The 15659-nt window shown below is 37.8% G+C and overlaps 2 protein-coding genes across 2 annotated transcripts in view; one reads left to right on the top strand and one right to left on the bottom strand.

Moving 5' to 3' along the window:
- Nucleotides 1-15659, top strand: part of CFAP69 (cilia and flagella associated protein 69) — a 61949-nt gene that overhangs the window by 18203 nt on the left and 28087 nt on the right. Inside the window, 5 exon segments of the mRNA XM_063412615.1 lie at nucleotides 48-185; nucleotides 2327-2403; nucleotides 3495-3689; nucleotides 4646-4732; nucleotides 6513-6617. Coding sequence (XP_063268685.1) covers nucleotides 48-185; nucleotides 2327-2403; nucleotides 3495-3689; nucleotides 4646-4732; nucleotides 6513-6617 — 602 coding nt within the window.
- Nucleotides 12760-13327, bottom strand: FAM237B (family with sequence similarity 237 member B). The gene has a single exon (XM_063420963.1). The coding sequence runs from the start codon at nucleotides 13324-13326 to the stop codon at nucleotides 12922-12924; it is 405 nt and encodes a 134-aa protein (XP_063277033.1). The 5' UTR covers nucleotide 13327; the 3' UTR covers nucleotides 12760-12921.

Genomic DNA, 15659 nt, shown 5'->3' with positions numbered 1-15659 from the left:
CTACCTCTTCATTCTTCTACTTTGGTTTTGTGTTTTTATATTATTAGACACTAAGAGACCTATTGTAACCAGCTTCCAGAAGCAGCAAAAGATCATCCCACTGCCTGCCAGCTGTCCCAGTTTTGCCATCATGGAAATTTCAGAGAGCATACGGGCAAAAGTTTATTCATTATTTTGCAAGCTCGGTAAGACGAATTGCCTTGGCAGTGTCGTATTTGTCATTAAACTGAACTTGTTCACTGGTAATCAATAAAATCACTATTAAAAAAACAATGTCAAAGGAAACGTGATTCAGCATCAGTACTCTCTAATTAATCGATGCCTGGTCATTATATTTTTTTCAAAAATCCCTTTTTATTGGAATTTCAAGACTTCCCCACTACTTTGCTGCCCCTACCACCAGGAAGAATTTTCATAGGACTAAAACTAAAATTTGCTTGAAATTCTCTCCAATTTATTTTCCCACACACAATATCTTTTTCACATATTTTAGTAATTCTACATTTATTTGTCTGGATTGAGAAAGATATTACTTATTGATTGCATTTTCTAACACAACCTCTAATTATTCTTCTGTTTTCTGGAGTCTTTCCAATTGATTCAAATTCTTCTTGGTCTGTAGTGTCCCAGAGCTGAACACAGGACTCCAGCAGAAGCCTCAAAGCCAGATAGAGTTATATAATTCTACGCATCTTGTAAACAAACATTCAGACACAAATGTAACAATAGCTGTATTCCTAGTGGCATGATACTGTTTGCTTGTTCAACTTAGAATGTTGTACAGTCGCCTACCATCCTGGATTTGTACAGGTGGCTATTGCTACAGCCAGAGTCTTCTATTTGTCCTTACTGAATTAAATTCTGTGGTTTTAGATAGTTTTTCAGAATAACAAGATTAATTTGCATTTTAACCTTTTAATTCAAAGTGTGACAGTCCAATTTTTGCACACTGAATATGAATACTCCTTGTACCCTTGTCTTAAAACCTAGACTGAAGTCAAGATATAAATTCTTCCACATCATGAGATTTTTTTTCTGTCTGTAGACAAAAGTCAGGTCTTAGTTTTCAGCAATTCATGTTGGATTTTAATTTTTTTTACTGTTAACATTTAGCTGCATAAACATTATTTGTCTAGTTATTTGTTTTGGGGATTTTTTTAGGCTTATTTTTGTTTTCATGTCCATCCTCTGCAAGTTCAAAGATAGTCTGTAATTGTTCTGAGATTGCTTCAGCCAGTTCTCCGCTTTACCTAGACAATGAACTGGTTTGAAAACATCCTTGGTTTCTCTAAAAATCTATAGCTACTTGCTCCTCTGTTGCAGCCCAGGTTCTTACTAATTTTAGTAGAGTTAATTATATTAAATGTTGGATCACAGCTGAATTCTTTACTAAAATCAAAAGGCATAAGATTTCCTTATAGCTTCCCCTATATTCACAGGTATCTTCCATGTTAGATACATACATTGTACTGTTTCCTGTGGAGTAGTGAAATTATCTGAAAGTAGATAATAACATAGGGAAATATTCTATATTCTTTTCTCAGCAACTCTTAAGCTCCACAACAGTCTGTAACACAATGACCTAGAAAAGCAGTGGTAGTAAATGGTCTTTATTTAAGGTACTTCTTAGCTTCAAAACATGATGTAATTATACTCTAGACAGATGCTACTTTCCCAGTTACCACACAGATGATATGAAGTCTAGAAAGGTATTTGATAGACTATATTTATATATTTTTTAATTAAATGCCATTATCATTCAGTGTGCAAAAAAAATTAAACATGGTCTCAACAACCATACGTCCCTACCTTATTATTTTACAAGTGTTGGGAATATTTTTAAAAGATGGAGTCATGATGCTCAAGGCATTATTGCTGGAATCAAAAATCTACAAGACAGAGGGACACCCTCATTGCACAGCTTTGGAACAAAGCACCGGTATAATTTTCCTGTTGGCTGCTTCACAGTTGAAGCAAACTCTTTACGTGCTGAACTGCTGCTTTAGAACCTGTGATCTGGAGACTCCAGTGTTTGTCTGCTTTAACAGAAATCAAACCCTTACACAGAAGTGTAGCATCCTGGCCTACCAAGGGACTAGAAGGCTGACAGAGCCATTCATAAGTAAAGGTTTTAGTACAGGGAGAGTGTATTATGGAGAAACAGGAGGTTTTTATCAGCAAAAGCCTGCTCAGGATCAAGAGTGACTGACTGGTGTATGTGGGATGAAGATTTTGCATGTGTTTATATGACAAATAAGGTACCATTTTTTACAATATTATGTTTTAAGACAAATTCACCATACTCATGTGATTAATATTCTTTTAGGTTTTGAAAATTTACCTGGCTTATCTGCTAAGGATTTGGTTACACTTGCTATTATACAACATTATATTGACTTTAAAGTGAGTATTGTTCAAACAAATATTACTATTGTACCTGCATTCCCAAAAATAGTAAATATATTTCAGGACACAACAAACAAATAACCCTTCAAGAGCTGTCCCCTATGTCACAAGTCACCTATACCTCCACACAGTGAAAGCCAGTATTCACCAGCAAAATAAACAATCCCACCTCCAACATTTCATCAAATCCCCATGTTTTTGCCTCAGACTGCTACAGATGTTTGTGACCAGGCAGCAAATAAGACTAGAAACTAATGCTAGTTAAAAATAACTCAGAAAAAGAATATTTTTCACTGTTTGCCAGATCAAAACAGGAATGTGCCAGGAGTGAGAAATTGGGGAAGGACTGGAGTAGGCCTGTTTCCTTACTCAATAAGGTCAGTTTAGGGGCCACTATTAAAAGTGACATTAAAAACACATTTTTGTAAAGATTCTTCTGTGCTTTGCTATCTTTGTCCCCACATGCATTATCCATCAATCCCTCCATCCACCCATCTACCCATTGATCCCTCCATCCATCCATCCATCCATCCATCCATGCATCCATTCTGTGTAAGGAACGGTGTGCCTATAGGTAACTACAGCAGGATAACAAGCTTTTTGAGAGCTGTTTTGCTCAAAAGATGCTTTAGTTTATGATAAATTTATGCTTAGGAACAAAGTCTTTGAGATCTTGCAGAGTTCAGGAAATAGCAAGTCTCAGTCTTTGGTTGATAATTCCAGCTTCCCTTGATGGCTTGTGTTGCAGTTTGCTCTAATAATGTCTGCAATTTGAGATTTTAAGAAGTAGGCTCTTGTAGGCTCTCAACACTTCACTCTTGTAGTTTGGTATCTTGAAGCTATTTCTTCTGAATTTCTGTAGTTATCAGCTTTCTTGTTACTCCTCTTTGAATCAAGTTTCATCTTGGGAAGGCTTAGGGAGGCTTATCATGAGTCAATTTGGCATAGTGTTAGTGCAGTCTAACCTTGCATAAAAATTCAGAGAAGTCAGACAATAATGAGAGATATGGTTGCTCTATTTATTTTGAATAATTGGAACTGAAGAATGAGATAAATACTGCATCATGTGGTGTATGTTTCACACACAGGTTGGAGAGGTTTGGCATGAAATACATGCAGAAGTAAAAGAGGAATTCAGGCCTGTTACACCAGATGAGAAAGTCTTGGAAGTTATTTCACATTTCTCAGAAAATACTGGAAATACAGTTTATGCTCTGCAGGGTGAAGTGCTTGAAAGACAACTCCACCACGAAATCCAGGAAGAGAAAAGAATTTACAAAGAAGTAAGACAAAGGAGTATTTCAATAAGGAAAGCCCACCTAAACTTTTTTGTCCATTTACGTGCAGATTTTCTTATTATATAATGCTGAGAATCCTGTACGTATACACTGCTTGAAAAGTTTTAATCTGTCTCAGCAGCATAATTTTAACTTTAAATTAAATTAGGTTAACCACAGTCCTCCCAGCTTGCATAATTTCTACAGTATTTAGAGAGCAACATGAAAAAATGAAGCAGTATCATCAGGGGTAATGAGCAATGATCACTATTTTACTATAGAGTTGCACCGGTATTAATCTGTAGCAGATAGCAACACAAAGTACCTATTACAACTACACCTTCTTAAAATGAAATATAAGTCTCTTTTCTAAGCTCCCTTGCTGAATATTCACAGAACTTTATTACTTCGAAAAGGGCTTTGTGCTTCCCAGCATGCTGAGGAGGTATAGACATTTTCCAGCTTCAGTTATAAGGCAGCCATTTTGTGGTTTTGCACATCTATTGTCTCACCCTCTCCTGCTTTCTGAGAAGTAAGCTCAGTTGGTCCAGTTGTCTGAAATCTCATGCTAGTGTTTTTGAGGGATTGTCATTTATGATGACTGTACTTTTGTCCCCTGACCTGATTCTCTCTCTTTTATCCAGCATTTAAGAGTAAGAATATACTGAAAGTATTCCTGAAAGAGCTGGGCCTCGTCCAACATACGTGTTGGAAGAGAGGAAAATTAGTTTGCACAAAGTAAGCCTCTCTTTGCTTTTAAGGGCAGTGCATAAGTGAAGTTTTTAAAGGGCAAGTACTTTACTAGAACATTACTGTCCAGTCTCAGGTGAGAGGGATGAGCCAAGGGAGCCAAAGGGGCACAAGTGAACATTCTTTTCAAACTGCACAAACAATGAAATCAGAAGAGATCTGATTTTAAAATTGGGTTGTGTTGCCCACTGTAAATCTCATTTATATTACAGATCAAAGCTAGCCAAAGACAGAGAGAAATGATAAATAAATCTTGGGAAAATTTCTTGACTCGGACATCAAACTTTGAGGCATTGAAGGTAAGAAAACCTGATGGAGCAAAAAATTTACAATTATGGTGTAGTTATAATAATTGTGCAGTTCCAAACACATTTCTTAATGAATTATAAGAATATTCAAGTAGAAGAGATAGTAAATTTTATATTCACACAGACAAAGAAGAAGTAACAGTAAGATGTATTGGGAAAGTGATACAACCTTTGATCTTGTGACTGCAATCACAAACTGAGGATCAACATTGTCACTTGCAATTGAGGAGAGGGTGTATATATATGCATTTCTTCTAAAACTCTTGAAACTACAAGTTTGTTCATTCTTACTCTATTTTTTTCTAATTCTTCATTCACTTTTTTTTTAGTACAGCAAACATCTTTCAAGATGGGAAATATTTTATTATTAATTAAGTTTCTTCTAGCAATATTTGCACTTTTCCAAAAGAACATAAAAATATTAGAGTCCTGGTATGGCAACCAGACTAAGTTGGAAAATTAATGAAATCAGACTTAAAACAAAAACTTGGGCAGCTAAATTTATTTTTTCTTCATCTCCCAAAGTGCAAAGGAGAACAATTTTCTTTCTATGCAAGCATCTCCCTGGTCTGTGGAAAGATGTATGCTAGAATTAGAAATGAAAAAGGGACAGAAGAAGGACCTAAAGAACTAGAAACTCATTAGTTTTAACTGACTCACTGGGAAGCAGTTTCAGGCATGTGAGGAGGAAGGAGATTGGTATAGACTGTCATGAATTTACCAAGGACAAATCATGCCTTGCCAACATAGTTGCCTTCTGTGATAAAATTATTTGTTCTGGAAAAAGAGGAAGGGGCATGCCTATTCCCTTGGCTTTAGCAAGGTTTTCAGTATGGTCCTGTGTAGCATTCTTGTAGTAAAAATGGGGACATGTGGACTAGATTACATAGAGGTTGACTACAAGCTGGGGAAAAAACTGGCTAGACTGATGGGCTCTGAAGGAGAGTGGTCAGTGATTGAAGTGTAAGTAGTAGTCAGTTTTGAGTGATATTCCCTCCGAGTTAATTCTAGGGTTGATAATACAGTGTTGATTTAACATTTTCATTAGTAACTTGGATATTGGATTAGTATCCATCCTCATCATGGTCAAGATGTGAATGCCCCATCCTTGGAAGTATTTAAGGCCAGGCTGGATGGGGCCCTGGGCAACCTGGTCTGGTGTCCCTGCCCACAGCATGGGAGTTGGAACTAGATAAACTTGAAGGTCCCTTCAAACCCAAAACATTCTGTGGTTCTGCAGTTCTGTGACACTGAGCTGGAGGAAGGAATCCATATGCTGGGAGGTAGGGTTGCTATTCCGAAGCTGGATGGACAGGCTGGCCAAAAGCTCATGAAGTTCAGGAAAAGAAAATGTGAAGTCATCCACGTGGGATGTACTGAGATTGTATTGAGATGCCCCAGTTGAGCTGTGCCTGCCTAGAGGGGTGGCTGTGTGCTGTGGGTGGGGTGAAAGCTGAGGTGAGGCAGCAGTGTGCTCTTGTGGCCATGAGGACTCACAGCACCCAGGGCTGCACTGCACAGAACACAGCCCGCAGGTCACTGCAAGCAGGGGCTCCCTTCCCACCCTTGCAGTGCCACATCCTTTTGTTCTGGTTTTGGGTGCTCAGTACAGGAAAGAGTCAAAAAACAGGGGAAGGGTACTTGCAATTAAAGGCAAACAGAATTATAACCTCACTTATTTTGTCATGTTGTTTATATATTTTCAAACAAGTGCAAATGACACAATTAATGCTGGTTTAAAAATTTTTACCTTTTTTCTGACTGTCTTTAGAAAGCAAGAAGGCGTCAGCAAACATTAATAGAGGCTTCCAGATGTAAACCAGAGAGTGAAAATGAACTAGAATATTCTATTGATATTCCAAAACTCCATATAACAGTAAGTAATCTTTAATAACACTGTTTTATTTTCATTAACAGGTAAGTGATACTGTTTTCAAACATGTATGAATGTAAGACATTCTATTTTGGGCTCCCTGTAACGAATGAATAATGACAACTAAGGTGGCTGCAACTTGAAAAAGAAAAGAGGAAGTTCATGTTTGATGTGATGGAGAAGCAAGGAGCCTAATAGGAAGCAAGAGGGTTGTCTTAGAGTGCTGGACTAGGATTTTCCAGACATTATCTTAAACTTCAGAAAAATATGGAGGGACACATCTGTAAATGCAAGATGAAGTAGGCTGGAAGAATTATTTAGGTACTTGCATAAACAACAATGATACACTTAAACAGCAATATTTTGCAGAAAGTATCTGAAAATTTTTGATATAAGTATGAGTAATCTGGAAATTGTTAGTGGAGAAAAATATATTGTTTGATTTTATTTTAAAGGCTTGAACCTCAAGCCAAGAATGTTCATATCTTGGAGGGAGAGGATTTAATAAGAAAATACCTTCATGGTTCTACAATCAATATTTCAATAACTGTAGGTAAAAACAAGGAAGAGATTAGTCCATTTTGCAGAATAGGTGTATTGAGAAAACAAATGTATCAGCAACATCATGTAGCATTCCTCGGGTACATTGCTTAGGAGAATAACAAATGACAGATATGGCTGGAAATTATTTTAATGCAACAATCTCCTTCCTTCCTTTCTGCCAAACACCCTCAGCAGGGAGAGATGAAGATTAAGCTAAGATGGTTGTTGCAAACCAGTTAAGGTCAAGTAATCAAACATGTGAGCCACGTGTACTCAAGGAGTTGCATTTTTTTTTCAGTAGGTCATGATTAGAAGACAGAGCTGTCACTCAGGGGTATTTATTGCAAGACCCCAACTTATTCAGTATAAAGAGTAGTAATGAATCTGGAGAGGGTATGTGTCTTTCAGTCTTGGAGATTTCCTGGAGCAGTAGTTCAATGCAATTGCATGTTAGAGAAAGAGGGCCTGTTGGGTTTTTTTTAAATTTGAAGTAATAAGTAATAATGTATAGTGAAATTCTGAGGTCACAAACTGTGACTGACATTCTATACAAATCCAAATAACATTGTACAGCAAACTTCTCTAGGATAAAGGCTTGATTTTCTTTTTTACAATTCATAAATCAGATATGAAGGCAGAAAAGCAGAGCATATAAAGTACCCACTGAAAAAACACTCTCCCCTTTTTTTGTATTGATGAGAACAAATTCCTAATTTAATATAAAGGATAGTTTTAGTGGCCCTTGGAAACCTCAGCAGGCATCTCCATCAACTAAATAATATTTTCAAAAGGTAGTTCATGATTTAACTCTCCTCTCATTTTAAATGCTAGCACAAAAGCCAAGCGATGTATTTATTTTGTATTTCAGGTCGGACCTGGTCGCTTCGTAACTGTGGGAAGAATGCCTCGTCCACAGGGTGGAGGGCCACTGGCTGATACAGACCCTGCTCCTAGAAAGTCCTCTGATTGTAAGGGAACCTTTAAAAAGATCCAAAGAGACAAAACACTGGGCTCAGTCAAGAAAAAATCAGTGCCTGTAGAATAGATGCTGTTCCAAAGAGTACTGTATTAATATGTAGTTACCTGTATGTAGATACAAGATAAAATCTGTTTTTAATTATTTGAAAAATTGTTTAGAATATCGTAAGAGTAAAATTATATTTTCCTTTTTATTAATGTGGGGATGTTTTGTTAATAAAGTCTCCTGTATAGTGTGGTACAAAGGTGTGTTAGTCTAGTAACTTTGTGTGCTAATATCCAAGGTCAGCAGGCCCACTGTTTTCATTTCCATCTCTTGCTGACACATTCCATAGATTGCAGTTGAAGCATCTTGTTGAGCAGGATGATAAATCTTCACATAAACACATTCAATTCTTCATTTTCCTGAGTACCACACCCACATAGTTTTTGTCCAAACCCATTTCGTTTCTTGAATTGCCACTTTTAGCATCAGACTTCTGACATCTCAGTTTTCATCTAAATACTCACTAAGGAGCTTGTTTGTGCCAACAGTTTCTCCCAGCCTGTTGGAGAGACCTGCTGGAATGTCCTTCTCCATTTGGGTTGCTCACAGCTCTTAAACTGATCTTACTAACCTAATAATTGTTGGGCTGTTATTCCTATTGTCTCCAAAAATAACTTCTTCCACCTTGGCACCTCTAGAATGCCTACACAAGCAGGTAGTGCTCTGGTGAGCAGCAGAGCTTTGTGTAGATGACTCAATTTCTGAGCTATTTCTTTTTTAATTTGGTCAATGCCAGAATTCACTATGTTACAGTAGCACAAGATTCCCTGACACTCTTCATTTTAAAACCAATTGCTGTCCAGTGCTATGGCATAAATTTGTGTGACATTGCAAGGTTTTATGCTGTGATGTACAAAGTGGCACTTAGGCTGTCTTTTTTGCATGTCAGCAACATCTTGAGAAAAGCACAAACTTTTCCTTTTTGACTGCCAACTTGAAAAAAGGAAATAAATTTAAGCTAAACATAATCCAACTCCCTTTTTTTTTTTACTTTATGAAAGAGGGATGGGATAGGTGTGAGAAAAAAAATATGTATTTGCCACATAACAAGACAAACATAGTGGTGGCATTAAAAGAAAAGGCAAATACATTTTTTTTTCAAAATTGACTACCTAAATTCTATAAAAATAAGAACCCTAAGAAAATAATTAAACAAAACATACGTATGAAAAATGGTATATATAAAACTTAGAAAAATCTCTACATGTGTGTTTTCCAAAGATAAGAAGGCTTTTTCTTATGGGCAGGTCTGTTAAACCCTTGTTGAGTAAGAAAGTCATCACACTGTAGAGTAGGAAAGTCATCCAATACTTAAAGCTAGAGAAATTGAGCTTTGCTAATTTAATTTAATTTTATGGCGACCCTTTGCTGACTGATAATTTATAATTATAATCTAATTTCCTTATGACATTTTTCCAAAGCTATCTATATAAAGTTTTTTTTATTAAACTAACCTGTTTGTGTATTTCTTGCCTGCCTACAAGAAAGGTTAGCCAAAATATAGAAAGATTCTCTAACTGAAGTCCTCTATGTCAATAGTCTTGCTCAGCTTTTTATGTTTATACTTCTCTGACAGCTCTGCAGCAGCTTTGCTGCTTTATTACTGGTTTAGAGAATATGTGGTCTGTTGTCTTTTCACAATTAAAACCAAACGATACATATTTTACTTGGAGACCAAAGACTGTGACACCCTTTTCACATGCGGGTATGTGAATGTGTAGGTGAATCATTACTACTGGCAGCAAGGCAAAGGCCCATTAAAAATGTATAGGACTTATGTAAGGTCTTCAATTTCTGAGCAATAGCTACATCAATACACTGTATCCAAGGTATGGATAAAGAACCTTTAACTGAAAATCAGTTTTGCTTATGCAAACACTTTAAATCAGGCACAGTGAGCCACACAACATTCTCCCACAACTGTATTGTTTATGCTACAGACACCCTGACTGCAAACGAGCAGCTGCAAATGCAAATGCTCTTGTTAACTGAGCATTAATGTTAATTAATAATGACTGGGGAACAAAGGGGACAGAATTTACCCAAATATTTACATTTATTCTTCATGAATCAACCCTAAAACAAGGCTCACAGCAGCACAAACAGCATCTGATTTTGCCAGATAGCCATGGCCCGTGGTTTGGCTGTTACAGGGGGGAACATAGAACACCAAGAAACAGGGCTTGCTGTCCCTGCTGTAACCCAGGGGTGGGAAGAGAGGGGGTACTGGTGGAAGAAAAGATCATCCCATTCACTGTTAATCCCTCATGCTGACATTCCAGTAGTCAGTTGTGGCTTTCCACAGCTGTCATAGATGTACACCACAGCATGTCCCTCTGGAATTTGTTCTGCTGCTGCTCTGTACCTGGAGTTCACAATCACCTGCCCCTTTGGCAGACACCGTAGGGTGACCATGGCAGTTGATTGTTCAGATATTCTGGAAACAATTATGGTCGATGCTAAGCACTTTTGTGTCTTATGGAAAACTAATTAAAACAGACTTACTGCCTGAAGAAGGATGAAGCTTTTAAAACTGCATAGGCAGCTTGCTCTGGCATTCAATTAAAAGACAACTAATAGTGGAAACAATCCTTTAAAATGTTTTTATGCTTTGACACTTCTGTAGGTGATCAATGTAGGTAAACAAGGGGCTTTTTAAAATATGATTTATGACAGTTAAAACATTTGTTGCAAATGCAATGCAGTACACAGCTTTATAAACTGGATGTTGCTGGGGCAGGTTAGATGATGGCTCTCAAACTGCTGCTCATCATAATGTACCAATTCCTGAAAGTTGCTGTGTTTGGGTGTGTAATAACTCCATTTGCTCAAAAACATTATCTCTACCAGGAACTTAAAGTGATGTTCATGGGTCAGAAAAATCTCTCACTACTTTTGTACTCTGTCCAGAAAACTAGGAGACATATTTTAGAAGATGCAGTTCAATATTGTGTTTACCTAAATGAATATTTACAAATTTATGAGACTAGTTGGAAATTTTATAAACTATATATGAGGTGGACATTATGTGGGATGGTTTTCTTGTTACTTATGAAGGTTTATATGCTGTTACAGCATGAGTACTATTTCCTAAAATAATTAAAATCACCTGTAATCTCATAAAAGGCTAAAACACAACAGGGACTGAACAAGCTGCATTGTCCAAGGAGTGAAGCAGAGAACAGTCAGCATTTCTCAGGTTTTTTATGCCCAGAAGAATTGGATTAAGTAGGTAGTTAATCTCCTTGAATTATTTTATTCATGCTCAATTATTTATACTGAGAGCAGTAGTCGAGTCAGCCTGTCCCTCTTTTGAACCACTCAGTGAATGGATCCCATCTCGACTGCTGTGACAGGGATGGACTGCATCACCTTATTTGCAGTTGTGTAAAGCACTGTTCTTCATGTCACATAGTAGTGGCTTATCAAATAACATGTTAATAGACAAGAAAACTACTGCTGTTTAGACCTTGTGCTTAGAAAAATACTTTAATTAATCCAGAGCTTAGACTAAGCAATGATAAAATACAAAGTGTAGATTGCACAGGACATTACAATGAGCATAATCCTTCCCTTTAGCTTAATGTCTCACCTCTTTTTTTTTTCGAGTTCCTAAAGTTAATAATATGTGCAAGACGATGCATAAAATACATTTGTTTACATTTTTGCTGTTGTGTAATGTATAAAAATATATTGAGTTTCCATCAAAATTAATTTTTAGAAAGAGAATTATTGAAAAGACAACAAAAATGACACATCCAGACTTTAAAATTTACGTGGGAAAACAAAGGTGTTGACTGAGAACACATTCATGCATGCAGTGAGGAAAAGGCAACCTTGGTAGACTGCAAGACAGGAAAGCAAAAGTGACAGTGTGGGGGTTAATATACTTATCAGTTTAGGAGTGATTAAGTACTTTATACAAAAAGAAAAGAAAAAAAATACTGAACCAAAGAATTTGTCCAAATATCTACAATATATATTGTGATTTTGTGCTCCTTTGTTTTGATGTTGCCTTGTTTATGTATCCTCTTTTTCTCCCCTTTGGCTTAAAATGGGTTGGTGAAAGCAGATCCTGCAAGATTATGAAAGACAGGTAGTTATTGTCCAAGCAATATGTTAGAAATGCTAGAAATAATCTTCATGTTCATTCTGAGAAACTGAATCATCTGGCAGGGTACATCAGAAAAAAGCTTGTTGCTGAGAAGGAGCAGGGGCAACAGATCTAGGACTGATTAGTAAGATGTAAAGTCACCTACATGATCTCAGTTCAGACTCAGACCCGATCATGATGGCCAGAACCTGTCACTGTTCAGTGATTCACAGTGACCAAGACATTACATTGTATGTCAGTAGTTTTAGTAGGAAGAATGGGGCTCAAATTTGAGCTTCCCTTCTGCAGAATGATGATTCCCCAAAGCTGAGACTGAACTCCTAATACCAGGAAACTTTCAGTATTTTAATGACTTTATTAATGCATTGTCATTTATATGCACAGAGTGATAAACAGAGAGTGCAGCATCCTTTTCCACACACTTCCACATGCATACCCAGCATTTTTTACACTTTGTTAGATACAGAAATGTAGTACCCTAACTACTAGTGTCTGGTGTATTGTGAAAGTAGCTACCATTGAAAGATACAAACACTTTTGACAAGTAGAGACAGAAAACTGGAAATTAGCATACTGAGTTGTCTAAACAATGAAGGACGAGGATGGAGCATTGGTTCAGTTTAATGTTAGTACCATATCCTATAGTTACCTTCTAAAGTTCTGTGTGAGTATGTGGAAGAATATTTGGGAGATGTCAATTGTCTTCTGCCCATTCCATGGGACCTTGAGAGCACACAGTCCACATACATATCCCAGAAGTTCTGGGCTAAATCATTGAAGAGTTCATTGTGCTTGGGCTTAGGGGATTCTTTTAGGAACATCATGAAGTCCCAGAGAGCAATGACTGTATCTGCTACCTTGAGTTTCTTCATTTCCACCAGCCCATGGGATGATACCTCCCAGCACTGATGGTCAATCTCACGCAGGCTTGGAGGAGTTTCTTTTTGATATTCTAGATTGGCATAAACCAGATTCACTATCAGTATGCAGCCCAGCTGAAGATACCACCATCGTTTCCATACAAATTCCATCCTTCAAGAAGATACCTGAAAAGAAGTGTATAAAAGCACAGTAATTCTGACATTATATAGGTCACTGTCACATAATTCTCATGGGTACCCCAAGAGATTATTTATACATATATTCAGAAAAATACTTTTTTCCAAACCATGGAATAAATACCAGTCAATGAACCCTAATGCTGGAAGCTAGGTTTGCACTTAGAAACTGTTAATGATATTCAGAACATGAAAATCCACAGCAACAAGTTTGAAGTGACCATAGCCAATGTTAGAACTGCTCCTTGAGAGCAACACTTCTTCCCTTAACCTCCTGTGCTTGGATTGTCTGTAAAATCAGGTTCATAGCAGATGCTTAAAGAGTCCTAGTGATATGCTATTTTAAGTTACTGCAAACAAATAACAATTATAAACAGACAGTCTTTCATGGAAAGTCTGACAGAAAGATGGTAGTGAAGGAATGGTAAATCAGACTGTACACTGTATTAGGTGAGTGTAGGCATGTTATGAGCTCATTCAGCAGTTGTTGCAAGACTGGAAGAGGGAAAATTCCTTTCTGGCTTATATTAGAAAATTAAGTAAGATTTTGGCATTATTTGGCATTATTCCTTCTAGTATATATGCAAAATATATACTAGAGAACTGGAGATGGAAAGAACAATTACACAGGAGGCATAATGAGAACTTCAGATGCTACAGGATATATATTCTTTACTATACAGAGATTCCCTCGGGGAAAAATGCAGTCTTCCTGTGATGTGTATTCCATATCCTTGAATCAAGTTCAGACAGAACAGCACTAAAACACCTAATAATTTTTTATCAGCCCTTTCTATCAAGATAAAGTGCAGTGAAACAGGAGAATAAACATAAAGAGGAAACCAATCGAACAAAAAAGCATAGGAAGAAGTTTGAAGAAAACGAAGACAGTCAAAACTTTCAGACAGTGCCCCTTGTTTCAGTATCCTAAATCAATTCCATTTCAAATAGTTGGTGCCATGCTTATTCCCACAGTTCCAATTCAGAATGAAAATGCAATTATGAAAACGATGTGAGGCTTTGTACAGAAAAAAAGGCAGCATTTTGGGCAGCTCTGCAAATTTTACTGGGAATTTGGCCAGAATTGCAAGTGTGCTCTTCCGCTCAAAATATCTCTGGGCACTGACAATATTAAAAGTTAGTCTGTGACGACATCTAAGTGCCAACACACTGACATCCTTTATGCAACTCCTAATGATGCAGTTAAAGAATAATCCATAGATGATACAACATTTATGTGGAATGCTTGTAAGAATACAAGAATACAGAGTTGGGGTGACACCATGGAGTTCACAGTCACACCAGCTGGATCAGGAACCAGGACAGTTTGAAACAGGCCTTTTTGCTGTGGCCTCAGGGTCCTGGGATAATTTTTAGTTTGAATGTGTAATCAAACTGCTGCAGCCACCTGAAGTCCCTAATCATGTACTCCTTTACTTCAGCTTCAGAACCCAAGGAACTGAGCCAGACAGATACCCTCCAACCTAGCTCCTTCCTAAAACCCTGGGCCAGCTACATTTCAGCAGGCAGCAGGATTACCTCCCTCTGCATCCCGAGAGCTTATCAACATGCATTAGTTTCTCTTCTTTGGGTTCTTAGAAAACTGGCCCCAGAAACAAGGAGGGATGGAAATGCTTCTCTTCTCACTTCCACTTCACTAGGCACCGGCATTCAGAGAGAGGACACATTGGCAATTTCCTACAAAGGAGGGAAACAGCAACCAGGAAACCACCAACATTTTGAGTGGTTCTGATTTCGTGTTTTAATCCAATTAAAAACTGAAATGCTAAAGGCCCATTTGAACAGCACAAACAGGAGCAGAGACCACAACAAACCTCAGAGACTTTGAACTAGTAACTCCCACTCTGCAGTACAAAAGAGAAGAATTTCACAAAGGCAGTAACTAAAGAGCCACAGGAGAAGTTGTACTTACAGTATTTAAGCGAGGAGATGGAAAACAGTAGCCTCGAAAAACAGAAGTCAGCCACTTGAAGAAAAAGACAGACATTAATGAGAGGGCTGCAAGTGTCTGGCAGCTGCTGGATGCTCGAGGATGCCGAGGTGACAGTGCTCAGTGGCTCTGAGCAGCGGAGCTCGGGTCGGCAGAGGCAGCCTGGCAGCCCCACCTCCGTGCCAGAGCCACCTGCAGACACTGCCCGCGGGGTGGGCACAGCAGGGGCAGGGGCTGGCACAGCCAGGAAAACACCAGGGACAGCAAATCTGCATCCTAATCAGGAACATGCACACTCTCGTTTAATAAACTCCCATTCATTAACCTAGGCTTCCATGCATGCTCCTGTTTGCCC

This window comes from Prinia subflava, chromosome 1 (genome assembly GCF_021018805.1).
Source record: "Prinia subflava isolate CZ2003 ecotype Zambia chromosome 1, Cam_Psub_1.2, whole genome shotgun sequence".
Taxonomy (NCBI): domain Eukaryota; kingdom Metazoa; phylum Chordata; class Aves; order Passeriformes; family Cisticolidae; genus Prinia; species Prinia subflava.
Note: the sequence above shows the minus strand (reverse complement) of the source record. Positions and strands in the feature narration are given on the sequence as shown.

Coding starts and splice junctions, on each gene's coding strand:
- FAM237B (XM_063420963.1), bottom strand. CDS start 13,326: ATGGAATTTGTATGGAAACGATGGTGGTATCTTCAGCTGGGCTGCATA.